Below are 26350 nucleotides of genomic sequence, written 5' to 3' on the forward strand. Positions count from 1 at the left end.
TGTGTAGCGGGGGTCCAGGTGCATCCGTGTTCTTGTGTGTAGTGGGGTCCAGGTGCATCCGTGTTCTTGTCTGTAGCGGGGGTCCAGGTGCATCCGTGTTCTTGTGTGTAGCGGGGGTCCAGGTGCATCTGCAGTTGAACATGACGAGCATTACCTCAGCCTTCCTAGATGGTCGGGAACCCAGGAGCAGTGTAGCTGAGGGGTTCTGACTCAAGGGCTTCCATGAGGATGTCAGCCAAGGTGGCATCATCTGAAGGTTCACTGGGCTGGATGGAGGATCAGCTTCCAAGCTCACTCAGTTCTCCCCAACATGAGCCTCCCCCTAGGGCTGCTCACAACAGGGCACTGAACCCCCAGGGTGAGCAATGTGGAGGGAGAGGGGAAGTAGCAAAGCAAAAGCCCCAGCGTCATCTCGGAAGTGATGTACCGTCACTTCTGCCACATTTGGATCCACCGTGAGACCAGGCGGGTGCAAGCTGCTCAGGGTGTACACACAAGGGGCAGGGTCACGGGCTGTCATCTTGGGAACTGGCCACCTCATACTGAGTCTCAAGTTGGCGTTCCCCGGCAAAACCAGCTGCTGTCCCCGTGAGGCGCCTGGCAAGCGGCGAACTGAGCCTTCACCCCGCCACGGCACTTCGGTCTCTAAAATGACGCCATTGTGCGGAAGTCACAGTGATGCCTGGTGAGCTGAGTGACCGTGCCTCCTCAGAGAATCACGGCAATAACGAGGACACAGGTGAAGAAGGAAGCCCTGTGTCCAGAGGAAGTGACCGTTCCCGAGAGCACAAATCGCCGTGCCCGGCCTTGTGCAAGACCATGTGGGGCCTGAAGGGCATGTACCAGATGGGGCCTGGCCTGCTCTCTGCTGCGGGTGGACTGGGCACTCTGTGTGCCTCCCCATCCTCCAGCAGCCTCTCTGGCCCTCTGACCTTCTTTCCACGGTCACCTCTCTCTGACTGACCACACTGGTTATTCAGAGAAAGTGAGACCTTAGTAAAACCCCCATCTTTTTTCAGGCCTAGGGACCCTATAATCAATCAGCCGAACATCCCTGCCGCCCATCCATACCCAGAACCCCGACCCGCTGCCTGTTACGGCACCAGCCTTCCTCCCCTCCATGCCCCGCGCTGTCCCTGGCCCTGTCTCTGTCCCAGAGCCACAGGGAGCCCCCTTCAACGGCAGCATCTCCCACCTGTGTCCCTGGCCTATTTCAAGAGTGCCACGCCTGTCCTCAGGCCCAGAGGGGGCAGGTGCAGGTAAGTGCCCACGGACACTCAGGAAGTGGAGATCCAGGTTCAAGTAGGGCAGGGGCCGCTGGTGCTGAGGTGAATGGGGAGCCTCCCTCTCCAGCAGCTGCAGGCCCAGAGGGCTCCCAGGAGGACAAGATGACCTTCCGTGGTGTTTGTCAAAACTGGATGTCCAGGCACTCCCAGACCCCTGGCATAGACACTACGCCTGGGTACGGCCCCAGGTCTCCAACACCTTCACTGACAAACAGAAGTGCCTCTTGTTTGAAGGAGCACCATGTGGCACATTGCAATCCAGGAGGGACAGCTCGAGGACAGCCCAAAGTCTGCCCAGGAGGAGGAGGTGGCTGGCAGGAAGCGCCTCCGGGAGCAGGCGGCCAAGCAGCTCCGCAAGGAGGAGGAGGCCTTGGAGAAGGCTGAGCGGAACCGGCTGCTGAGGGTCAGGTAGGTGGTGAGGACCTGCTGCAGGGGGGAGGGGGGCTCTCCAGAGCTTCTCCAGAGCCAGCTCGGCTGTGGTCCTGCCTGAGCCCCGCCCCTGCTCCATGCCCCCCCACCCCGACCTTACGTCACTTTTCCTTCCCATTCCTGCTCTGGCTGCTCCCAGGGGCTCAGTCCCCGCACTTCCCCGGGTGCGGCCCCCATCCAGGGGCCTCCTGTTGGGCCAGGCTCCTGAGCACCACCCCACTGTGAAGGGAGCACCCCACTCCCGCGCCCCTGGTGCAGTCCCCATCTCCTTACCTCTCAGTCCTTACCCGAGGTCCTCGCTACTCTTCCCCTCCCCACCCCAGCCAATCCATTGCCAGGTTTCTCTGCTCTTTCCATGGGAGCCAAGTCCCTGGTCACTCATGGGGTTCTCACCTGCCCCTCCCCACCAGCTTGGTCCTCGTCCTGCCCGTGGTGCCCGCTCTACCCCATGTCCCCCTCCTGGCCCTCGCCCTCGGCACAAGGACACAGGTGCCGCCAGCCTGGCTCTTAGGGACACCTGTTCCCCAGGTGGGCATGGCCCCCCAGTGCCGATGCTCATGCGCTTCTGTTCCCACTGCAGGAAGTCCATATACCTCCAGAGGGAGCACGGGCTCAGGCACCAGAAGCTGGTGGAAGACGCCCAGAGGAATCACAAGATCGCAGTGAGGTTCCTGAAGGCCTCCCTGAGAAGGTAGCGTTCTCAGACTCTCTTCCCATTGATTCCCCAGAGAAGAAATGTAAGAATGGATCCTTTGTTTTTGTTTTAAAATTCCCCAATTTTATTATTAAATCATCACCTTACTGTCAAAAAATAATAAAACTATTTTTAGTTTTGAGCTGATTGCCTGCTTATTTTCAGAAGAGGACCTACCATAAGATGGCAGGAACCTCCAGTCCAGGGAAACGTGTTTCAATGTTTCCTCGTATCAGAGGTTCAAACAGCACTTTGCGTGTACCTCTCATGTCGCCACATTGCATTATTTCCTTGGTGGACATGACCAACCCCCAGGCTCCTTCTGGTTCTGTACTTGCACATCAATATGACCTTGGCACTTCTGGTGAAAAATGCACCTTCCTCCAGAATTCGAGAGCAGGAGAGGAAGGAGGAGAGGAAGTCCCGGGCGCACATGAAGAGGCGCATGGACGCCGTGCTGGCTCTGAAGAACAGCATCACCGCCAACAGGGTAGGCGCCCCGGCTCTCAGCCGTCATGGGCCCTGGCCCGCGGGACGCACTGCAATCCAGGAGCGACAGCGTGAGAGCCTCCCGACACCCTCAGGGCCCCGCGCAATCCTCCCTGAGCCTGTCCAGGCAGGCGTGTGTCCTTCCACGCAGGGGTCCACACCTGCACACCGCTTGGCCCGCCCTGTCCTGTCCTCCTGCATCCCTGCTCCTCCGGATGGGAGTCTCGTGTCCTCCGGCTCACCGCTCAGTCACTCCCCCCAGGATCTGTTGCCCCCGGGTCTGTGCGGGCCCTAGCCAGGTGCCTAGCCGGGCAGGAAGAAAGTGCACAGACCTGTCCTCATGGGGCCTGGTCCATGGGAGGCGCGATGACAAGCCTCCAGGAGGACCAGGGCTTGGTGAGGCCGTGTGCGGGGGCCCAGGATCTTGCTGGAGGAAGTGACACCCCCCTTGGGCCTGGGGTGTGGCAGTTAGGCCTGGAAAGTGGAGAGGGAAGAAGGGGATCAGCATTTGCAAAGGCTCGGAGGCAAGAGAGAGCAGGCCTCTTGGAGGGAAGCCCAGCGTGGCCAAGAAACAGCCGGGGGGCGGAGGCCAGGGGCCAGTCCTGCGAACAGCAGCAGACAGCGCACTCAGGTTGCGGGAAGCCCCTGAGGATCTTGAGGACGGTTGTCAGTAGGTGGGCGGGCCAGGTGAGGGAGTAGGGCTCTGCAAACATCTATTCAGGCATCTCAGAGCTAACTTAGCGTCACCCGTGCGATAGAAAGTTCCGGTGTGTGTGCACATGCGTGTGTCAGTGCTACAAACCTCACTGCTCTCTGTTCCCAAGGAAACGCTCCGGAAATTTCAAGCCTGGGGCCAGGCCAAGGCAGAGCTGGCTGAGCAGAAGGCCCAAGCCGAGAAGGAGATGATTCTGGCCCAAGGTGGGGACGCCTTCAAGCACCTTTTCCATCAACGCCGGTGCCAGGAGCTGGATGCCCAGAAACGGTGAGTGCGAGGTGGCGCTCCAGGGCACGTGCCCCTGGGCCGTGGGAGGCGTGTCCATCACAGTTAGCCAAGCTGCTTCCCTCCCTGGGCTTCCCCTCAGATGGGGGCTCCAGCCCTCCCTCCACACGCTGCTATGCAGACCCCAGCAGGTGGGGCCTCCCCTGGCCTCAGAACACAGACCCTTCCAGCCCTATCACCCCTAGCGCGGCCCCACTCGGGCCGCTGGCCTGGTTTGCCGGTTTCTCAAGAGCTGCGCCGAGGCCGCAACATGGCTCACTCTCTCTGTCTCTGGGCAATCCGGGACCCTCCTCTGGGGGGCTGTGGGCAGCTCACCCTTGGGGGCTCCACTTTCTGATTTCCTCCAAACGGGCGCTCCGTGCTGCCTCCTCAGCGTGTCCTGCCTCCCCGTCCTTCACCCTGAGACCCCCCTCCGCCCAGCAGGGCCCCTATGCCTCGGCCCCCCGGCTGTACCCCGCCCTGCCTCCCGCCCCCAAGCCCCCTGCAGGAGTGGGCTTCCCAAGATCCCAAGGTCAGTGTTCTGCCCCTGCCCGCCTCCTGCGCTCCCAGCTCCCCGCCCCCACCACGGTCACTGTTAGGGTCTACCCCAGGGTGGCCTCCCGGTCGTCTCACTGGGGACGGCATCGCCCGTCGGGGAGTCACTGTGCCCTGAGGGTCACCACAGGAGCTCTGCCATCTCCCCACCCTGCTAGGGGCTCCCAGCGGCAGCTTCCCCGAGCCCCCTCGTCTGGCACAGTCCTGGCACACAGGAGGAGCCAGGGAGCAGCAGCTGGGATGAGTGAGGGTGGCGTTGGCTCGTGCCCAGTGGGACTGCCCCAGCTGCTGGCCTGGAAGCCAGGAGGAAGGGGCAGCTCCTGTGGGGTCAAGGTTTATTGCGGGGCCTGGGCCTGGGCCAGGCAGGGCCAAGTCCTGCGCCTCCGGCCTGGCGCCCTCCTGGCCTCATCTGCTCGCTCAGCAGCCAGGGGGCCTGTGGCAGGGCCAGCTCCTTGCAGCCCTGCGCCCGGGGGTGCTGGACCCGCGCTGCTGCGGAAGGGGCTCGTGAGGGCCTGAGCGAGCCCAGGCCGCCTGGGCCCCCGGAGGCAGCTCGCATCTTGCCTCCTCTGGGCCCACATGGCGTTTTCCCACAGCACCTTCGAGGAGGAGCAGAAGCTCAGAAAGCAGGAGATCGTAAGTCGGATTTTGAAAGAGGAGGCTGAGGAAGAGAACAGGAAGAAGAAACAGTCTTCCCCTGCCAAAGCCACGGACCGGCTGACTCTGAGGGATAAGACGTGGAGCTATGTCACAGATGTCTGTGAAGGGAGGGACACAGTGCTTTCCTGTCACCTGCTGGTGAGCCGGGTGCCCCTGCCCGTCAAATGCGCACACCTCCAGGGAAGCAGGCGGATGACCCGAGGGCCCGGGACCTTGAGTCATGGTATAAACGCCTCCAGCTAAGATCCAACAGAAGAAATTGCGTGTCCTGCACCAGGATGTCTCCTTTTCCTCTCCTCGGCATGTTCTTCCTGGGCTGCCCTTGCTGGGAGGCCCCAACGCTGGGCGGGCATGTCCTCTCCGCAGCGGGTGGGGTGGCAGGCCACCAGAGAGCTGTCCTTCCCCGGGTGACGGCACAGGTGCAAGGACAGGCCCAGGCCTCTGGTGCCTCACCCACCGTGGGAGCCACCCCCTGGGGATACCACTGCAGGTGGGGAAGCCCGTGGCCGCGGTGTCGCCCGCAACAAGGTTGGCTCGGGCCGCCTGACCTGTCCCTACATAACCGAGACAGGCCAATGACCAAAGGCCAATCCCGGGCCAAGGGCTATTTGTGCCCCCAGACACCAGCATCTTCCCTCTTGTGCATTCCCTCATCCATTCACGTCTTCATCCCTACCAAGGGCCAACTCCGTGCCAGCCACCCAGTCAGGTGACCTGTTTACCTGTCTCGGGGGGTGTGGGGTAGGGCCATCAGGACCCCCTCCTGAGCCCAGCGCAGCACTTCTGCCCTTGTGCACCCCAAAACCTAAAGGTCCAGGTCACTGGCTCCAACAAATGCGTGGCCCTAAAAAGCCTCTCAGGCCTCTGCCCTCGGCCTCTGGCCTCTGTGGGGCCTTCACTCTGTCCTGAGGTGGTTTTCAGTCTTCTCCTGCTTCAGCCCCGCCCCCACACTGAGCTGGCTCATACCTCTGGGCCTTCACACCTGCCTTCCTCCCCGGCCCCCTGGGCTGAGTCTCCAGCCAGCTGCCCCAGGAGCCTTCCCTGCCCCTCCACACTAGGTGCCCTGGAGGGAGGCTGCAGCCCGGCCCCACTGAAGCCTAATTCCAGGACCAGGCATCCTCGGGTGGTAACCATGAAGGACAAAAATTAGAGGCAAAAATTAGACGCAAAAATTAGAAATAATGCAAAACTAAGGGTCGGTGAAAAGGGTTCCAGTAGGTCCATAAATCAGTATCTTGCGGATTCTTTTGTGGATGTTGGAGAAAAATTTAATGCTGTATAAAGATACTTATATTTTAAATGGGTAAAGTTACGAAAGAGACTGTGTTCTGGTTCTCAGGTAAAGAGAAAAAGATGTGCCCAAGGGGCTCACGATGAGGGTTATTTTCTTCTTGCTGATCTGTAGAGTCCCTGTTTTCTGTAATTAGCTACTGAATTCCTTCCCTCAACGGCAGGACAGCGACGGGGCCGCACACCCCAAAGCCCCTCAGTTACTGGAAGCCATTTCCAGTGAGTCTGTCCAGGGGGACCCCGGGAACACCAGCTGGGAAGATGACACGCTGGCCGAGCCCGAGATCCCCGGGCTCTGGAAGGAAGACTATAAGCCGTACCAGGTGAGCGATTCCTGCTTCCAGGTCCGAGAGGTCGAAACGCCCACCCTGCTAGCCTAGAGCCAAGGCCGCAGAGAGAGCCCCATGCCCGGTTACTCAACGTCGCTCAGGGAGACACCGTTATTTGTGCTGCTTGAGGAAACATTGTTTCCTGTTGCACGTTTCAAAACCTTCCTCTTGGCCTGACTTAAAAATCTAGGAAACTGGGACGTCTTGGTGGCTCAGTCAGTTAAACATCCGACTCTTTTTATTTTGCTTTGTTGCTACTGAGACTTTAGCTCTTTATTTTATTTTTTTTTTAAGATTTATTTATTTATTTGAGAGAGAGAAAGAGAGAGCACAGGGGGGAGGGGCAGAGGGACAAGCAGACTCTCCGCTGAGCACAGAACCCGACCTGAGGCTTGATGTCTTTTTTTTTTTTTTAAGATTTTATTTATTTATTTGACAGAGAGAGAGCACAAGTAGGCAGAGTGACAGGCAGATGGAGAGGGAGAAGCAGGCTCTCCGCTGAGCAGGGAGCCAGATGTGGGGCTCGATCCCAAGACCCCAGGATCATGACCTGAGCTGAAAGCAGCCGCTTAACGGACTGAGCCACCCAGGCGCCCCCTGAGGCTTGATCTCTTAACCCCAAGTTCATGACCTGAGCCAAAATCAAGAGTCAGACGTTCAACCAACTGAGCACTGAGGTGCCCTACGCCCAGCGCAGAGCCTGCTTAAGATTCTCTCTCTCCCGGGGCGCCTGGGGGCTCAGTCGTTAAGCCTCTGCCTTCGGCTCAGGTCATGATCCCAGGGTCCTGGGATCGAGCCCCGTGTTGGGCTCCCTGCTCAGTGGGGAGTCTGCTTCTCCCTCTCCCTGCCACTCCCCCTGCTTATGCTCTCTCTCTGTCTCCAATAAATAAGATCTTAAAAAAAATGAAAAGATTCTCTCTCCCTCTGCCCCTCCCCACCAAAAAAATAAAAATAAATAAATAAAATAAATAAAAACAGATAAAGTGAACTATTCAAAAATCTAGAAAACCCGCCCTGCCATCACTTCCCAGAAATCTGCTGGGACCCTGGACGTGTCTACTCTTCTCATCTTTCCTTTCTCTCTGAAGTAAGGACCGTCCGCCTCGCTGTTGCCGGGGCTCTCTCTAAGTAGGCTGCCACATGGTGCGGGCTGTCCCCTGCCCTGGCTGCTCTGGGCCCTGGCTCTGGGCCGCTAACTCCTGTGGCCCCCAAGCTGCCCTTGGCCACAGGGAGCAGAGCGTCTCGCTGGGCCTGGGCTTGCCCTTGAGTGTCAGCCGCTGTGTCTCTGGAACCTCAGGTGCCCAAAGAGGAGGTGGACCGGAAGCCCGTGGGTGGGACAAAGATGGACAAGGACATCCTGGCCCGCACCATGGAGCAGGTGCGCTGCAGAGTGACCCACAAGCAGGTGGTGTCCGGGTGCGAGTTCAAAGGTCACCCCTTCAATAGCAAGCCCAAGCTCATCCACTTCAAGGTGAGCCCCGAGAGCCCACCCAGGCACACAGAAGGAGGGACACGGCCCTACCGGCCTCCCCGGTGCTGAGGGTGTTGTGGGGGGTCAGACACCAGCCCCAGGAGGGCCCTCGTCCCAGGGGACAGCCTCCCTGGGAAGGGACAGTGAGGAGGTCAGTGCTCACGCGTCGTCACAGTCACCAGACTCTGCAGGAGAGGAGAGGACCGCACGTGCGGTCCTGAGTCCGTCAGACAGAGTTGCACGCCAGCCCTGGGCCCCACGCTGGCCGAGGTCCCCAGGAAGCTGTTTCCTGCTCCCGCTCTCTCTGCTCTTCGTGCGTCCCCAGAGGGGCCCTTCCTAAGTTGGGAAACCTTGGGAATTGCTCCTGGTCTCCTAACGCTCCTCGTGCTCATCTCCGAGACCTTGGTCATGTCCTCAGCACGCTGGGCATCGGGGGCACATGAGGAGAGCCTGCCTGCCGCATGCTCGCAGGCGGCTTCCCTCCGACAGGCTCGGAATAACTTCTCTGATTTTTCCAGGATTTTGATATTGGCAAAGTGTACAAGAAAAAGATCACGTTGATAAACGCCACCTACACCATTAACTATTGCAAGCTGGTGGGCGTGGAGGATCATCTCCGGGACTTCATCCACATCGAGTGAGAGGCCGGGGGGCATGGGGGCCAGGGGGTACGGGCTGGGGGGCATGAGCTGGGGGGCACGGGCTGGGGAGTGTGGGAATCGGGGGGCACGGGGGCCGGGGGGCACAGGCCCCCGGGTGTCAGACTGCCGTCCACAGCCCTCACGCCCACGCGGCACATGGTCCCGGTGCAAAGCGTTCTGCTGGGAGATGGCTCTGCCTGCCTGCTTGGGTGATGTTGTCTGAGGCCAGCCCCGGTCTCCATGATCATTTCCGTCCCTGTCCATGTTCTGGTGCTGCCCTCTCTGGGGAAGATGTCCCCAGCAGTTGTTGGGCCTTTTCTGTGTGAAGGTTAAAGACAGGGACTTGTCCGTCCAGCTGTCTGCATGTCCTCTCTGTCACCGTGCTTCCGTGTCCTCCTTCTACGACCCCACTGGTACACGAGTTGGATCTTCTTTCACGTCTATCTGGTGCCCTTTAACGCCTGCTTCTTCCTTGCTTTATTTTTTTCCCTCATTTTTCTCGTGCTGACCTGCTCGTGTCTGCTTCATTGTCTCTCTGCTTCTGCTCCTTAGCATTTTGCCTTTGGTTTTAAGAAAGCTTCTTCCTGGTTTCTGCCAGTTTTTAGTTGATGTGTTTGGAGGCCCATGATGACCCCAGACGGCTCTAGGACTCCTGGCTGGAGCGCAGGTCCCACTGCCCATCCCCACAACCTGTCCCTGCGATCCGTGCTCGCCGACCTGGGCTCTGGTCAGCTTCTCCCACGCAGGACACGCTGTTCTCTTCCGGGGGCTGCTGTAGGTTAGACGTGGGACCTGCGTTCCCATGCCTGCAGTGTTCTGGACCTTTCGGCTATCTGCAGAGGCTTGCGTGGGCAGAGCATGGCTGGAAATCACTACTTAGCACCACTACTCTGTCCTGCAGTCATGCCCGAAGCGCAGGATTCCTGTGGTCTACTTGTTCTTCATGCTGGTCTGCGGGTCTCTGGGGGGCCTCAGGGGCCCAGACTCGGGGTGTCTGTTCCCTTGGCACCCAAAGCACTCCCCACCGGGGCTGGAGCTGGGATCCCCACACTGAGGTTATCCCCCCTCTGTCTTCTGCTGCCAAGTTGCCTTTCAGCCCAAACGTACAGCCCTTGGTGGGTTGTCTGGCTTCCCTCTGTCGCCTTGACACTTCCCCGTCTCCGGGGTCCTGCAGCTCCTCCACAGTGCGTCAGCTGTGGGCTGATTTTCTTAGACGCGTTAGGGCTCACTGAGGACCCAGACGTCTGAACAGCTGTGGCCGTCTCTCCAGCTGAGCGTCCAGGTGTGTTCTCGAGTCTGACACTCAGTTCGTCCTCCTCTCTGTGTCTGACTGGCTGTTGAAATTGTCACCGAGTCTCTTGTTTCAGGGCCATACTTCTCATTTCCAGAAGCCCGGCATCCTGCCTCAGGCCAGCAGCAACTTCACGATGGCGACTAGTTCCTTTCTCATGTCTGTGATTCTCTATTTCTGTCCTTGATTATTTTAACATTACATCTCTTAAAGTCGCCATCAATCGTTCTCTTATCCGAGGCTCTTGGAGTTTGGCCTTCTGTCTGCACGTGTTGTTGGCATCCACGCCTCCTTTCCAACAAGGGAATCCTGTCTTCTCACCAGTGGGACTCTGCCCCCCGGGGTCTCTGCGATGTGGCATCTAGAACCTTCCTCACAACCGGAGAAGTTTTTAATTTGCTTCTGCCTGGTGCCGTGAGGTCATTGCCAGCCAAGGGGAAAACAATTCTATTAAATTTTAGCTTGTATCTTTCTAATCCAAGCACCTTAGGTAAAATCCAACCTTGTGAAAATACATCCCACCTTAGAAATTCTCTGGGAGCTTATTTTCCTCACTCAGGATCCAGACCAAGACAAGCCAAATGCCCTCGAATCTCCCTGTGGAGCTGGGCATCTTACCCCGGATCTTTCCCTGAAAGTGGGGTTCAGAGGGTCCCAGCTGTGTGCAGGGTCAGGGCCCCCTACCTGGCTCACAACCCCTCACACTGGTGTTGAAACCCTGCCCTTGGTCCAGGCGGGTACATGCGTGTCCTCCAGGACCCTGGTCACTGCTCACCCCATGGCACCCGGCCCCTCACTCACTCTGCACACATTCAGATGTCACCTGAATGTTTCCTGGGACCTGGGACCTGGGGCACCTGGGACCTGTGGCACGGCGCCCAGGACGGGCAGGACGGGGTCCAGAAGGCCCGCTCAGTGCCTGCCCCGGGCCGTGGCTGCCAGACAGTTGATTCCAGCCCCGCTGCGCCTTCCCTGTCGATCTGATCACGTATCCCATGGATGGTTGTGCCTGCAGCTTTGATCCCCCTGGGCCCATGTCAGCCGGGATGTCCTGCAAAGTACTTGTCACCTTCAAGCCCATGGTGAGTGTCTGTTCCGAAACCAGATGATGTAAAGGGACTTCCCTCCATCGTGAGTGGGTGGTGGGTGGAACCGGGTCTCCTTCTCGGGCCCTGCAGACGCTGATGTGCTGATGGAGGAATGACACACGGACCTCAGTAGGGGTCACAGGCCCCTGTTCTGTTTCCAAACATATTCGGCATGTTCCTGACGCTGGGAAGAACCACAAGGCTGCCCTGATGGTTTGCTAGCCAGTAGGTGTGATCTGGTGGTGTTCTTGGGTTGAAATGGGGCATGTTAGAATGTTCTAACGGGCCCTGGCCAGTGCGAGGCTCCTCCCAGCCGCCACCATGCCCAGGTCCAGCCTGTGGCAACGTTACAAACGTTATGGCGGTTGGGGTGTTTTATTTTTTAGATAAACAAAGATCTGGAAGGAAACGTCTCATTTATGACTCAGACGGGTGGATTTTCTGTTCCGCTGAAGTGCTCCACGAAGAAATGTGCAGTAAGTCCAGAGACGCCCGAGCCGGCACCTCTAGGGAGGTCCTGGTGGCGCCTACACAGCGCGTCCTGGGTCCGGCCTCGGTCCCACGCAGCTCAGGTGAGGCTGGGGCCGAGCCCTGGGCAGGTGAGAGCTCGCAGACTGTTCTGGGAAGGTGAGCACTCACATTGACGCTGGGAAGCCAGGGCCAAGTCCTGCACCACGCAGAGCCCAGACTGCGGGAGACCTTCGGGCTCATCTCAGGAGACGCTGGTCCCCTCGGCAGCTCTGTGATGTCCCCTCGATTTCCCTTTTAAACGATAGTCACCATGCTGGGTGTCACATCCCCAGGCCTGACAGCTGAAATTTGCACCTTTGGACCACCTTTCCCCCATTTTGCCCGCCCCCGCCTCCCGCAACCACCAGTCTGCTGTCCATGTCTATGAGCTTGGGTTTTTTAGATTCCACACGTAAGTGAGGTCACACAGTATTTGTCTTTCTCTGGCAGGTTTATCTCACTTAACACAGTGCCCTCAAGGCCCTTCCATGCTGTTCTAAATGGCAAGATGTCCTTCTTTTTTATTCCACTGTATGTATGCCCCACCTTCTTTACCTGATCATCCATTGACAGATACTTAGGCTGAACCCACTGGTTGGTTATTGTAAATAATATTGCTGTGAACATGGGGGTGCAGATGTCTTTTTGAGTTAGTGGTTTCATTTCCTTGGGCGTATTGCCGGAAGTGAAATTGCTGATCGCAGGGTAGGTCTATTTTTAACTTTTTGAGGAAACTCCACACTGTCCTCCAGCCTGGCTGCACCAGCTTGGTTCTCCTTTCTCCACGTCCTCACCGACACCTGTTGTTTCTAGTGTTTCTGATTCTAGCTTTTCTGACAGCTGTGAGGTGACACCTCATTGTGGGTTGACTTGTGTTTCCCTGATGATGAGCAACATGAAGTGATTTCCACGTGCCTGTTGGCCGTCCGCATGTCTCCTTTAGAAGAGTGTGTGTTTAGGGGCGTGGAGAAGAGCTGTGTAGTACCCCTGGGGATTGCCCACCTGATCACCCCGTCAATAAGAACTGCCTTAATTTTATTCTCTATTTAAAAAAAGAAAAATGTCCGTTCAGGTCCCCTTCCCAATTTTAATCAAACTGTTTTTTCGCTATTGAGTTATATGAGTTCTTTATATATTTTGAACGGCAAGTATTTTCTCCCATTCTGTCGGTTGCCTTTTCATTTTGTCTGCCTTTGCTATGTGGAACTGATTCTTTTTAAAACCTTTTAATTTATTTTTTAATATTTATTAGTGAAGTATAGTTGACATACAATGTTCTATTAGTTTCAGGTGTACAACATTGATTCGGCAGTTCCATACCTTACTCAATGCTCATTGTGATACGTGTAGTCACTGCTGATCCTTTTTTTAATTAAGAAAAATTTCGAACATAAGGAAAAGCAGGAAAAAAAGCACTGAACATCTGTGTGCTGCCTGGATCCCATCCCTGTCGACGTTTGCCACATTTGCTTGGTCTGTCCATCTGTCTGTCTGTTCTGCTGATCCACTTCCAATAAACCAGCAACATCATAACACTCAACACCCCCCCCCCCTTAGAAAACTTCCACAGGCCTCTGGGATAAAGAAGGAGATTCTCCTGCAGAAACCACCGTGTCACGGCCCCTCCTGAGTGAGCAAGTCAGCACTTACTGCACTCCCAAATTCGGCAGCTGGTCACAGCAGCAAGCATGATGTCCCATGGTCACAGATGCGCAGGCTGGGCTCGGCCGGGCAGCTCCGTCCAGGCTGCAGGTGAACGGGCAGCAGCCTCCCTGGCAGGAGCTCCTCGTGGGCAACAATCGTAGCCCCGGAACGAGGGCCAGCCACGCGAGCACATTTCAGAGCACCCCATCTCATGTCCGAACTACGTTGACTAAAGCGAGTCGCGTGCAGCGTCCGCCATCAGTGGGGCAGAGAGAGAGGCCCCCTCCCCAGGGCAGCGCCCGGTCCACACTCACATGCACCAGCGGCCCCACACCGCCCCCCGTCGCCGCTATTCTTCAGCTAGGACACCCCGCACAGAGGTTACGACCTCAGCCGTGTGTAAGTCCAGCCTCAGTAGATTACATAGAGTCATAACGGGTGGGCACTGCCACCATGCTTTCCAGAACTCTCCCACCTCCAGGGAGAAGCTCTGTCCCCGGGCAGCACTCTCCGCCGCCCCCGCCCGGCCCAGACACCTCCTCGCCACCTTCTGTCTCTAGGGACTTGACCGCTCAGTGCGGTATTGTCTTTTGTGACTGTCCTCAGGGGTCTTCCACGTTGCCGCGTCTGTCAGAGTGTGTGTCCCTGTCGGGGCCGACTGGTGCAGAGGCCCTGCTTCTGTCGGGCTGCCCCTCGATTTCCTGCATCACTGTCATCTTTTGTGTTTCGTTGATCTTTCTTATAGTGAAATGTTTAAACTCCTTCCCATTTCCTTTTGTTTACATTCTGTAGCTATTTCCTGTATGGTTACCAAGGGCTCACATTTAACATCCCGAAGTTAAAGCACTCCGATTTGGATTTATAGCTGCTTCAGTTCGGTAGTGTATGGACGATCTGCTCCTTACAGCTCGGCCCCCACCCCTTTCGGGTGTTAATGTCACAGAATTACTTCTCTGTGACTGTGTGTCCAAAACCACAAACTCATAATGCTTGAAATGCATTAGTCTCTTAATTTATGTAGAAAACAAAATGTGGATTACAAACCAAAGTGACAATAACATTAGCTCTTAGACTAATACCTGTTTTTAAAAAAAAAAAGCATTAGTCTCTTAAATCGTGTAGAGAACAAAACCCACACTTAAAACACCTTGACAAGAACACTAGATTTTATGTTGTCCGTGTGCTCACCTTTACTGAGGCTGTATTTCTCCTGGTGGCTTCCAGTGACAGTCCCCGTGTCTCCGTTTGGCCTCCGGGCTCTGGGCACATTTCCTGCAAGGCCCTCGGCTTTTGTTCATCTGGGAATGTCCTGGTTTCTCTCACTTTGGAAAGACAGTTTTACTGGAGAAGGGCTTTTCGTTGACAGTTTTTCCCTTCTGGCCTTTTGTACACGTCAGCCCGCTGCCCTCTGGCCTCCGGAGTCTCTGAAATCTCCTGACAATCTTGCTGCGGCTTCGTGTGCACTGGGTCACCTCCCTCCCCCTCTGTCTCAAAGGTCTGATTGTAGTGTGTCCCTGCGTGGGTCTCTTTGGGTTCATCTTACTCCAAGTTCGGAGAGCTGCTTTGACGTTTATATTCACGTCTTTCATCCAGCTTGGGAGTCTCAGGCCATATTCCTCGTCTCCCACTGCCGGGACCCCCGTGATGCAGATGCTGGTCCACTGGTGGTGGCCCGCCCACGGTCCCCTAGGCTCTGCTTGCTTTCCTTCAGACTTGACACCCCGTTGTCATATCTCCGAGTCCCCTGAGTCTTTCTCTCGCCTGCCACTGGGGCTGACACCAAGACCAGTCTCCTGGTAATGTGGCAACAGCCCACACCGTGTCTGGAACCCCAGCATGGCACCAACTGCCACCTCCCTAGCGAGTGTGGCCATCACCTCCCGGTTTTAGCAATGCCTCCTGCCTGAAGCAGCCCCTTCCTTAGGCTGGACGAGTCTCCTGGGGCAACCGAGTTTCCCGGGTGTCACCCCCTGGGCCTCCGGTCCCACTGGGAAGGCCAATAGTGCTGTTTTCTGCACTAAGTTGTTGCTTCCTCTGTGTTTTCACTTGTTTACTGGTCTTTAGTGTAAGGAGGAGTTGGGACAATTATCACTTGCGATGGTGGCAATTAGCTTCTCTTTCTTCCTGTTTCCTCGTGGATTCATGGGTTTTGCGTATTCCATGTTTTGATCGTTTAGTCTCCATTCTTGGCGCTCACACTACCCCGCCGTGGCCGTGGCAGCCCTGGGCCCCTGCGTGGCTCATACACAGCCTGTGCGCTGTGGCCCCGGGCCATGGCAGCTGCGCCGGGGGCTGCCGAGGCTCACCGAGGCCGTGGAGAGCCACGTCTGTCGGCGCCTCCTGCCTCCAGGACAACCGCCGCTCCCGGGCTGGCAAGCCGCCCCCACGCTGTGTGGATGCCGCCTTCTCCTCAGAGTGGCCCACGGCACGGGGCACACTATCTGCTGGGGAACGGGCCCCCAGAAAGAGCGACACGTGGTGGAGTCGAGCTTCAGACCCCGGACTCGGCCATGGGGAAAGGCCGGACAGCAGGAAGCCTGTCATCTGCTGGCCCAGCCCGTCGCCAAGTACGTAGATGGCCAGCATCCCCCAGGCAGGTATGCCCAGCACAGGGTCCTCCTGTCCTCTGGGCTCTTCGGCACTTTGCTCAGGGAATCATCAGGGGGAGCTGCTGTGACGAACATACCCAACACTGTGGCCTCGCTGAGCAGGGGCTTGTTTCTGCCCCAGAGGTGAGGGTCTGGCCGGTGTGCTGCCCTGCCACCCTCCCAGATGGCTTCCAAGACTTGTCCCTTCCCAGTCAGAGGGAAGGGGGAAGGCGAGGTCGCCCGCATGAGCTGGAGGTGACGGTCGCGTGATGACCCCTGGCTGCAGGGTAGACGGGGCAGTAGAGTCTTTACCGGGCAGCTCCGTGTCCCGCTGAAGCTCAGGGGCCCTGTCATGAACAGGAAGAAGGGAGAATGGCTAGAGGGGCACACTGGGGGCCCCGCAGGGCAGCCCTCCAGCCACCCGATTTCATGCGTGACCTTCTATCACCCCCACACTCAGAACACACAGCCCCTGCCCAGGGCAGCAACCCAGACCCACCCAGGCCCTGCCTCCAGCTCAGCATGCTTGGGGAGGGCCCCCTGCATCCTGTCCAGATGTGGCCTCTGGAAGTCTGGTGACCTATAACCAGGAGACAGGTCACCTGCCCCCCTACTCCATACACACACGCACACCCACACATTCCACACACCCCACCGTTGGCGGCCACACATGAATACACACACATTCGTACTCACACACCCCCGAAAACACACACACACACCCGCATACCCACATACACACACAGGCTGTTCTGTCTGGTCTCCCTCAGCAGCTTCTGTCCTGCAGGGGCACAGAGGAGAGAGGGGCCCCTGGGCTTCCAAACTTGGGGCCCAGAAAAGCCTCACGGGGAGGCAGCCTGCACACGACGTTCTTAGGCGGCGCCCAGATGGCCAGTTGCCAACGGGCCATGAGGGCGAGGGGAGGCGTGCCCTGGAGGACGCACCCCCCCCGGAAGGAAGCGCGCACAGCACGCTGGTGTCTTCTGGGACGGCGGCCGCCTTGCCAGACCCTCTGAGTGTGAGCGTGTCCTCTCGATCTTCGTGACTCCCCAGCGAGGGGGATGCTAGCTCGGCTTTTTCTTAAATGACTTTGTTTTTTAGAATAGTTTTAGCATTACAGAAAAAATGCAATCCTAGCTAACCCCACAGCCAGGTTCCCCTATTAACATCTTATGTTAGTGCATCACGGCTATTAAAATTATTAACCAATATTGACATATCATGATTATTATTAGCTGAAGAAGACACATTATTCAAATTTCTGTAGATTTTACCTAACGTCCAGTTTCTGGGCTAGCATCATATCCTGTGTAACACATTCCTTATGGTGGCTGTTTTGCGTGGGTCCTTGTGGCTGTGACAGTTTTTTTTTTTAATTAACATATAATGTATTATTTGTTTCAGGGGTACAGGTCTGTGATTCATCAGTCTTGCACAATTCACAGCGCTCACCACAACACATACCCTCCCCAGTGTCTATCACCCAGCCGCCCCATCCCTCCCACCCACCCCCACTCCAGCAACCCTCAGTTTGTTTCCTGAGATTAACAGTCTCTTATCATTTGTCTCCCTCTCTGGTTTCGTCTTGTTTCATTTTTTCCTCCCTTCTCCTGTGATTCTCTGCCTTGTTTCTCAAATTCCACATATCAGTGAGATCATATGATAATTGTCTTTCTCTGATTGACTTATTTCGCTCAGCATAATACCCTCAGGTTCCATCCACGTCGTTGCAAACGGCAAGATTTCATTTTTTGATGGCTGCATAATATTCCATTGTATATATACACCACATCTTCTTTATCCATTCATCTGTCAATGGACATCTGGGCTCTTTCCATAGTTTGGCTATTGTGGACATTGCTGCTATAAACATCGGGGTGCCCGTGCTTCTTCGAATCACTACGTCTGTATCCTTGGGGTAAATACCCAGGAGTGCAATTGCTGGATCGTATGGTAGCTCTATTTTCAACTTTTTGAGGAACCTCCATACTGTTTTCCAGAGTGGCTGCACCAGCTTGCATTCCCACCAACAGTGTGGGGGGGTTCCCCTTTCTCCGGCTGTGACAGTTTCTGAGACTTCCTCTTTTTTGATGACCTTGACCGTTTGGAGGAGTGCCAATCAGTTTTGTGTAGAATGTTCCTCCGCTGGGATTTGTCTGAAGTTTATCTCATGAGTGGACTGAGGTGGTGGGTTTTGGGAGGAGGACTGCAGGGTTCTGGCCGCATCATGTCGAGGGCACGCACTACCACGGTGCCTCAGGGTGCGACGTGACCTTCATCACCTGACTCGGTGTGGCCGCCAGGTTTCCTCACTGTGAGGTTTCTCCTCTGCTGCCCTCCTGCCATACTGAGGTCTGGGGGAGGACTTGAGGGGCGGGAGGCGCGCTCCGGCTCACTGAGGATTGAATAGCCAGATGCGTGAATTATTTGGAATGCTTCTGTAAGGGAGATTTATCTCTTCCACATTCGTTAATTTATAAAATCATTTCTTTATTTCACTCTGTGAATTAGAGTCAAATACAGCCTTCTGTTGCTGCTCACATTTTTCCTGGGAGCAATTCAGCCGGCTCCCGTCCCCTCTGCCATACGGTTGACTGTGCTCAGAACTTCTGTCGCGGAGCTTCCTCTCTTTCTAACACCAGAAAACGCACCAGGCTCATCTGCGCACCTCCTGCCCCCGCCTAGAGTGAGTCCTTTCTCCAGACAGCCCGGTTCCTTGGGCTGGAGAGTGCCGGCAGTAACCCGTAACTGGGGGGCGCCTGGGGGCGCAGTTGGTTAAGCTTCCGTCTCTTGATTTCGGCTCAGGTTGTGATCTCAGGGTCGTGAGATTGAGCCCCGCATCCGATTCCGTGCTCAGCGCAGAATCTGCTTAAGTCTCTCTCTCCCTCTGCCCCTCACCGCGCCCCCTCCCCGCTCATGTGCACGCGCGTGCGCCCTCTCTCTCACATAAAGAAACCAATCTTTACAAAAGAAAAGAAAGGAACTGGTGTCTGCGCAGAACGAGTGGCCGTTGTGCTGGTGCACGGGTGCTCCCAGACCTTCGTACCAGCACCTCCACCCCCAGCGCGCGCCCGTGTGGACCGTCAGCCTCCTCCCCTTGCTCACCCGCCAATTCCAGTCCAACAGCAAGAGCGTGGCCCGCCCCAGCGCCCTGCAGTGTGGACCGGCAGAGCCCGCCCTGCGGAAGCAGCAGAGCCCCGCGCTGGGCCCCGAGCGCCACACCCCGTGCTGTGGCCTTCAGCCCCGGACTCCACGCCGCCCTGGAGCGACTCAGCTCAGCACCTTCTCCCTACTTTCTAGCCAGGTTGTTTCTTCAAACTGTGACCAAGCGAGGTTGTTTGGTGACATCCCGCGTTCCATCCCGAGATTTCCTCAAACTCCAAAATGATATATTTTTCAATAGACTTTATTATTCAGAGCAGCTTTGGGTTCACATCAAACGTGAGGGGCGGCTGCAGAGATTTCCCACGTGCCCCTGCCCCCAGGGGCCATTTGTGACGTTGGACACGCGGCGCGGACAAGTCGCGGTGTCGTGGGCTGCCTGGTCTGCGAGAGGGTCGCGCGCGGCCGTGCATTCTGTGCTTTGGACAAAGCTCTAACGACGCGTCGTCACTGCAGTCACTCGCGGTAGTTTCCCTGCCCCAGAGCCCCGGCGCGCCGCCTGCCCCTTCCTCCCTCTCCCCAAACTGCTGGCAGCCACTGATCTCTTTACTGTCTCCTTAATTTTACCTTTTCCAGAACGCCATACTTTCCAGAACGCCATACAGTTGGAATCACCGCATGTACCCTTTTTTTTTTTTTAAAGATTTTATTTATTTATTTGACAGAGAGAGACACAGCGAGAGAGGGAACACAAGCAGGGGGAGTGGGAGAGGGAGAAGCAGGCTTCCCGCAGAGCAGGGAGCCCGATGTGGGGCTCGATCCCAGGACCCTGGGATCATGACCTGAGCCGAAGGCAGACGCTTAACGACTGAGCCACCCAGGCGCCCCCCGCATGTACCCTTTTCAGGTTCTTTCCCTTACTAATGTACACTTGAGATTTCTCCATCCTTTCATGGCTTGATCGCTCATTTCTTTTTAGCTAACTTCTTAGATTGGAACCCAGGAGCTCCCAAATTGTCACGATCAATCCACAGACTAACGATTTCTAGGATGTGGACTGTGTCCCTGAAGTGTGCAAAGGCCCCGCTGGAACCAGATACAGGACTCAGCCTCGCACAAGAGGAAGGGGCCAGAGCTCCTGGGTCCCCTCAGGACTGCAGGGCAGCAGGTGGGAGGGGAGAGCTTGCCTGGCAGTCACCCTGGCTCATCCCTGGGTCTTTCAACAGCTGTCCCTTGACAAGGAGCTCATCGACTTTGGCAGCTATGTGGTGGGAGAGACCACGTCCCGGACCATCACGCTGACCAACATCGGGGGCTTGGGCACCAAGTTCAAGTTTCTTCCAGCCTCAGAGTCCTGTGAGATGGACGTCTCCCAGTCGGTCATGAAAATAGTGAGTGTGTTGCCTGCCCCCAATCATTAGCCCTGGCTTCTCAGCCAGGGTGGGTGTGATGCTCCCCTCCGACCCAAGATAGTCCTGTGAGTATAAAACCAGCAGTGACAGGAAGGAGTCTCAACACAGGGCTGGGAGTCATCGTCAGGCAAAGTGGGAGAGATTGGGCTCCGAAAGGGGCCACCTGGGGCCACCTGGCAGGTGCAGTGGCAACAGGACCCCGACCCCTCTCGAGTGGGTGGCAACTGACAGGGCGGTGGCCAAGAGCTCCAGGCCTGAGAGCCGCAGGGGACCCATCTTTCTCCTGATGCACCTGTGAAGCCCCAGCTTGGGGCCGACCAGCCAAGAGGACACGGCCCAAAAGCCACAGGCAAACCCTGTGCATTCCTGCGCCTTTTCCAAAGGTCTTTTCATAGGAAGGCTGTGTGGGCATACTGCTAAGTTAATGGGAACAACTCAGAGTGACACAGGTGGGACCCCCGTCTGTGCAGACAACTTCTGTCCCACCCATGGGCACTGGGAGGTCTGTCGGTGATAAAGATGGGCATGAGAGAAACTTCCTACAAGAAGCACTGAGCTACTTTACAGTTTCAGTCCAGTTGTGAAGGGGTCTCAGCAAAGGCCCTGGAAGTGTCTCCCCCAGGGAGGGATGGGACCAATGGGGTGGGGGCTGGGGTGGGAGGCACTGGGGTGTGAACCCAGAGCAGGGCCAGGAGAATGGTGGGTGAGGACGGGGGCACAGGCTGGGTCAGCTCTCAGGCCTGCAGGCATCTGAGCTGAGCTGCAGTCAGGAGAGTGTGGAGCCGGAACCTGGGGCACCGACCCCACATGGGGAGAGGAGCCAGGTGTCCCAGGAAAGGAGGATGGAGCGTCAGCATGGAGGGAGACCGCGGAACGGGCTGCATGCTGGAGCCCAGCACACAGCAGGACACAAGACCCAGCATCAGTGCCCGTGGAGAAGCAAGGAGCCAACCTGGGTTAGAGACGGGCGGTCGGGCCCTGAGCCCCTGGGCCAGCTGCTGCTGTGGTCTGCATGCCTGGCACAGGACAGAGAGGGAGCCGGGGAGGAGGATCATGGCCAGGTTCTCCACGTGGCCCTCCTGGCAACAGGCGTCTGGGCAGCTGAGTGGGGAAGGCAAATGGGAAGCTGCTAGTAAGAGTGTCATGTTCCTTTTCAGAGCAATGTGTTCACAGATGAAGATAAAAGCCTGTACGATAAAACCATCACCAGCATTTCTGAGCAACAGATTGAGGGCAACGAGTCCTTTCCCACGGACATGCCAAGCCAGAAGGAGTCTGGGAAGCGGGACAGCAAGGAGCAGGAAAAGGGGCGCCCCACAGGTGAGCTGGGCACTGGGGGGCAGACACCTGCTGCCTCCTGGGAGGCTCTGACCAGCCCACATGGTGCCAGAGGGCTGGACTACGCCGTGTTTTTCTAGGACTTTGATGTTAAGTGATAGTAAATAAGGAAATATATGCATTCAAATAAATACTGGTTGTGGGGTGGACTGAAATTTGCAGTCACAGTTAAGCTAGCACAGTATTTAAAGGGACTCCCAGCTCTGGACCACCAGGCTGGCCACCGGAGGCTTGGGGGTCCTTGTTGGGACAGTTGAGGAGCCCTGCCCCAGGGGTGCAGCAGCTGGACGGAGGAAGACCGGGAAGCTCCGCTGACAGGGTCATGGGGGCATTGGGCCGCCTGGGGCCACCCCCAGCTCGGCCAGTACCGAGCAGCAGGTAACATGTGAGGACACTTTACCGAAGAGCCAAGAAACAGGCGGCTCCCCCCAGCAGCCCTGAGCCCCCGGCGGGAGAAGGAAGAGCATTCCCCATGGGCCCGGCCTCCCCTGTTGGCACCGTTCCCATCACTCCCTGCCTCCCTGGACAGAATCCCTTCCACACACATCCAGAAGCAGCGGATTTCTCCCAGGAGTCCTGTTGCTCACACCGCTGTGTGAGCTGCTCTTCCTGTTTCCTCTGCTGTGTGGCGTCCGCCCTCGTGTACACGCCTCGAGTCACAGACCCACTGCCCCCAGTCACAAGTAGGGGTTCCAGGGTGTATGCCAGCGTGCCCCCGGCCACAACCCTTCCTGCCTGCATGTCGGCAGGGCCCACCGCTGCATTCTTGCTGCCTCTCTCTTGTTCGCTCATCTTAAGTTCTTTTTCAACCCATTGGTGCCAATTCAGACTCCAGCCGGCAGCGCCTGGGACCGAGCTGCCCCAAACAACTGCCACCAGTCACGTCTGCGGAAACCGACGGCTGACTCTGAAATTCGTACGGATACCCAAAGGACCTAAAATATCCAAAACAATTGCGAAACAGAAGGACAAAGTTGGGAGACTCGGACTGCCTGATGTCAGGACTTGCTCTAAGCCACAGTGACGAGAGTGTGGTGGTGGCATAGGGGGACCCAGAGGCCGCAGAAGCGCGACGGGACGGAGCAGAGTCCAGAACAGGCCTGCACAGATACGGCCAGTCCATCTGCACTAGAGATGCAACGCTAACTCCTCGGAAGGAAAAAAAAGAACAGTATTTTCAACAAATGGGACCTTAATTAGATAAACATATGCCCCCCAAAAATGAACCTCCACCCATTCCTCACGCTGTAAACAAAAACTACTCAAAATAAATCATAGACCTAAATGTAAAACATAAAACTTCTAAAACAAAACATAGGAGAAAACCTGTGTAATCGTGTTGGGCAAAGATTTTTTAGATATGACATCAAAAGTGTGATCCATTTTTAAAAAATTATCCCCTGCTTTGGGATGCAGCAAGAGAAGTTCTAAGAAGGAAGTTTAGAGCAGGCCTACCTCCAGAAGCAAGAAAAGTCCCAAACAACCTAAACTTACACCTAAAGGAGCTAGAAAAAGAAGAACAAATGAAGCCCAAACCCAGCAAAAGGAAGAAAATAATAAAGATTAGAACAGAAATAAATGATATAGAAACTCAAAAAAAACAAACAGTAGAACAGATCAGTGAAACCAGGAGTTGGTTCTTTGAAAAGATCAACAGGGCGCCTGGGTGGCTCAGTCGTTAAGCGTCTGCCTTCGGCTCAGGTCATGATCCCAGGGTCCTGGGATCGAGTCCCACATCGGGCTCCCTGCTCCGCGGGAGGCCTGCTTCTCCCTCTCCCACTCCCCCTGCTTGTGTTCCTGCTCTCACTATGTCTCTCTCTGTCAAATAAATAAATAAAATCTTAAAAAAAAAAAAAAAAAAAAGATCAACAAAACTGAGGAAAAACTCTAGCCAGATGAGAGAGAGAGAGAGAGAAATAAATAAAATCACTAATGAAAGAGGAGAAATAACAGCCAACACCACAGAAATCCAAACAATTTAACAGAATATTATGAAAACCAAATGCTGGGGCATCTGGGGGGGGCTCACTTGGTTAAGCGTCTGCCTTCGGCTCAGGTCATGGTCTCAGGGTCCTGGGATCGAGTCCCACGTCAGGCTCCCTGCTCAGTGGGGAGTCTGCTTCTCCCTCTCCCTCTGCCCCTCCTCTTGTGTTCTCTCTCTCTCAAATAAATTAATAAATAAAATATTTTAAAAAAAAAAGAAAGAAAAGAAAAAGAAAACCTATATGCCAACAGATTGGACAACCTGGAGAAATGGATAAATTCCTAGAAACATATACTTTTCAAAACTAAAGCAGGAAAAAATAGAAAATTTGAACAAATTGCCAGCAATGAAATTGAATCTGTGATCAAAAATCTCCCAACAAACAAAAGTCCAGGGCCAGATGGCTTCACAGGTGATTTCTTTATTTTTTTTTTCATATTTTTTTATTTATTTGAGAGAGTGAGCACGAGCAGGAGGGAAGGAGTAGAGGGAGAAGGAGAAGCAGGCTCCCCATTGAGCAGAGAGCCCAACAAGGGGCTTGATCCCAGGACCCTGAGATCATGACCCAAGCCGAAGGCAGACATTTAACCGACTGAGCCACCCAGGGGCCCCTTCACGGGTGGATTTCTACCAAACATTAAAATAAGAGTTAATATCAGGATGCCTGGGTGACTCAGCTGTTAAGCGTCTGCCTTTGGCTCAGGTCATGATCCCAGGGTCCTGAGATCGAGCCCCGCATTGGGCTCCCTGCTCAGCGGGAAGCTACTTCTCCCTCTCCCACTCCCCCTGCTTGTGTTCCCTCTCTCGCTGTGTTTCTCTCTGTCAAATAAACAAAATCTTAAAAAAAAAAAAGAAGAGTTAATACCTATTCTTCTTAAACTATTCCAAAAAATAGAAAAGGAAGGAAAACTCCCTAATCCATTCTATGAGGCCAGGATTACTCTGATACTAAAACCAGATAAAGACACCACAAAGAAAAAGAACTACAACAGGCCAATATCCCTGATGAACATAGATGCAAAAATCCTCAACAAAATATTAGCAAACCGAATCCAACAATGCATTAAAAGAATCATTCACCATGATCAAGTAGGATTTATTCCAGGGATGCAAGAGTGGTTCAGTATTTACAAAACAATCAACATAATATGTCACACCAATAAGAGAAAGGATAATAACCATATGTTCATTTCAATAGATGCAGAAAAAGCATTTGACAAAGTAGAACATCCATTCATGATAAAAACCCTCTGCAAAGGAGGGTTAGAGGGAATATACCTCAACATGATAAAGGCTTTATGTGAAAAATCCACAGCCAACATCATACTCAATGGTAGAAAACTGAGAGCTTTTTCCCTAAGGTCAGGAACAGGACAAGGATGTCCACTCTCACCACTTTCCTTCAACTTAGTACTGGAAGTCCTAGCCACAGCAATCAAACAAGAAAAAGAAATAAAAAGCATCCAAATTGGTAACAAAAAAGTAAAACTTTCACTATTTGCAGATGACATACTACTATATATAGAAAACCCTAAAGACTCCACAAAAAAACAACTAGAACTGCTAAAGGGATTCAGTAAGGTTGCAGGATACAAACTCATTGTACAGAAATCTGTTGCATTCCTATACACTAATAATTAAGTAGTAGAAAGAGAAATTAAGAAAACAATCCCACAGGGGCGCCTGGGTGGCTCAGTCGTTAAGCGTCTGCCTTCGGCTCAGGTCATGATCCCAGGGTCCTGGGATCGAGCCCCGCATCGGGCTCCCTGCTCGGCGGGAAGCCTGCTTCTCCCTCTCCCACTCCCCCTGCTTGTGTTCCCTCTCTCACTGTGTCTCTCTCTGTCAAATAAATAAATAAAATCTTTAAAAAAAGAAAGAAAATAATCCCACATATAATTGCACCAAAAACAATAAAATATCTAGGAATAAATTTAACCAAAGAGGTGAAAGACCTGTACTCTGAAAACTATAAAACACTGATGAAAGAAATTCAAGATGACACAAAGAAATGGAAAGACATTCCATGTTCATGGATTGGAAGAACAAATATTGTTAAAATGTCTACACTACCCAAAGCAATCTACAGATTTTTTGTACCTTTTTTTAAAAGATTTTATTTATTTATTTATTTATTTATTTATTTATTTATTTATTTATTTGAGAGAGAGCATGCACGAACAAGAGAGCACAAGCAGGGGGAGAAGCAGAGGGAAAGGAGGAAGCAGACTTCCCACTGAGCAGGGAGCCTGATGCGGGGCTCGATCCCAGGACCCTGGGATCATGACCTGGGCTGAAGGCAGCCCCTTAACCTAATGAGCCACCCAGGTATCCCACAATCTACAGATTTAATGTAATCCCTATCAAAATACCATCAGCATTTTTCACAGAGGTAGAACAAATAATCCTAAAATTTGTGTGGAACCACAAAATACCCTGAATAGCCAAAGCAATCTTGAAAAAGAAAAACAAAACTGAAGGTATCATACTTCCAGATTTCAAGTTATATTACAAAGCTGTAGTGATCAAAACAGTATGGTACTGGCACAAAAATAGACACATAGATCAGTAGAACA

General features: G+C 54.7%; 1 protein-coding gene across 1 annotated transcript in view; it reads left to right on the plus strand.

Annotated features, from left to right (window-relative positions):
- The window catches only part of CFAP74 (cilia and flagella associated protein 74), a 67083-nt gene that overhangs the window by 19541 nt on the left and 21192 nt on the right, over positions 1-26350 (plus strand). The window contains exons 7-18 of the mRNA XM_032395383.1: positions 1521-1694; positions 2296-2406; positions 2797-2899; positions 3723-3880; positions 5026-5227; positions 6544-6702; positions 8006-8179; positions 8698-8816; positions 11127-11193; positions 11586-11675; positions 20270-20434; positions 21613-21775. Of these exons, the coding sequence (XP_032251274.1) occupies positions 1521-1694; positions 2296-2406; positions 2797-2899; positions 3723-3880; positions 5026-5227; positions 6544-6702; positions 8006-8179; positions 8698-8816; positions 11127-11193; positions 11586-11675; positions 20270-20434; positions 21613-21775 (1685 nt within the window). The remainder of the gene's footprint in view (positions 1-1520; positions 1695-2295; positions 2407-2796; positions 2900-3722; positions 3881-5025; positions 5228-6543; positions 6703-8005; positions 8180-8697; positions 8817-11126; positions 11194-11585; positions 11676-20269; positions 20435-21612; positions 21776-26350) is intronic.

Source organism: Phoca vitulina, unplaced genomic scaffold (genome assembly GCF_004348235.1).
Source record: "Phoca vitulina isolate PV1807 unplaced genomic scaffold, GSC_HSeal_1.0 scaffold2, whole genome shotgun sequence".
Classification (NCBI taxonomy): domain Eukaryota; kingdom Metazoa; phylum Chordata; class Mammalia; order Carnivora; family Phocidae; genus Phoca; species Phoca vitulina.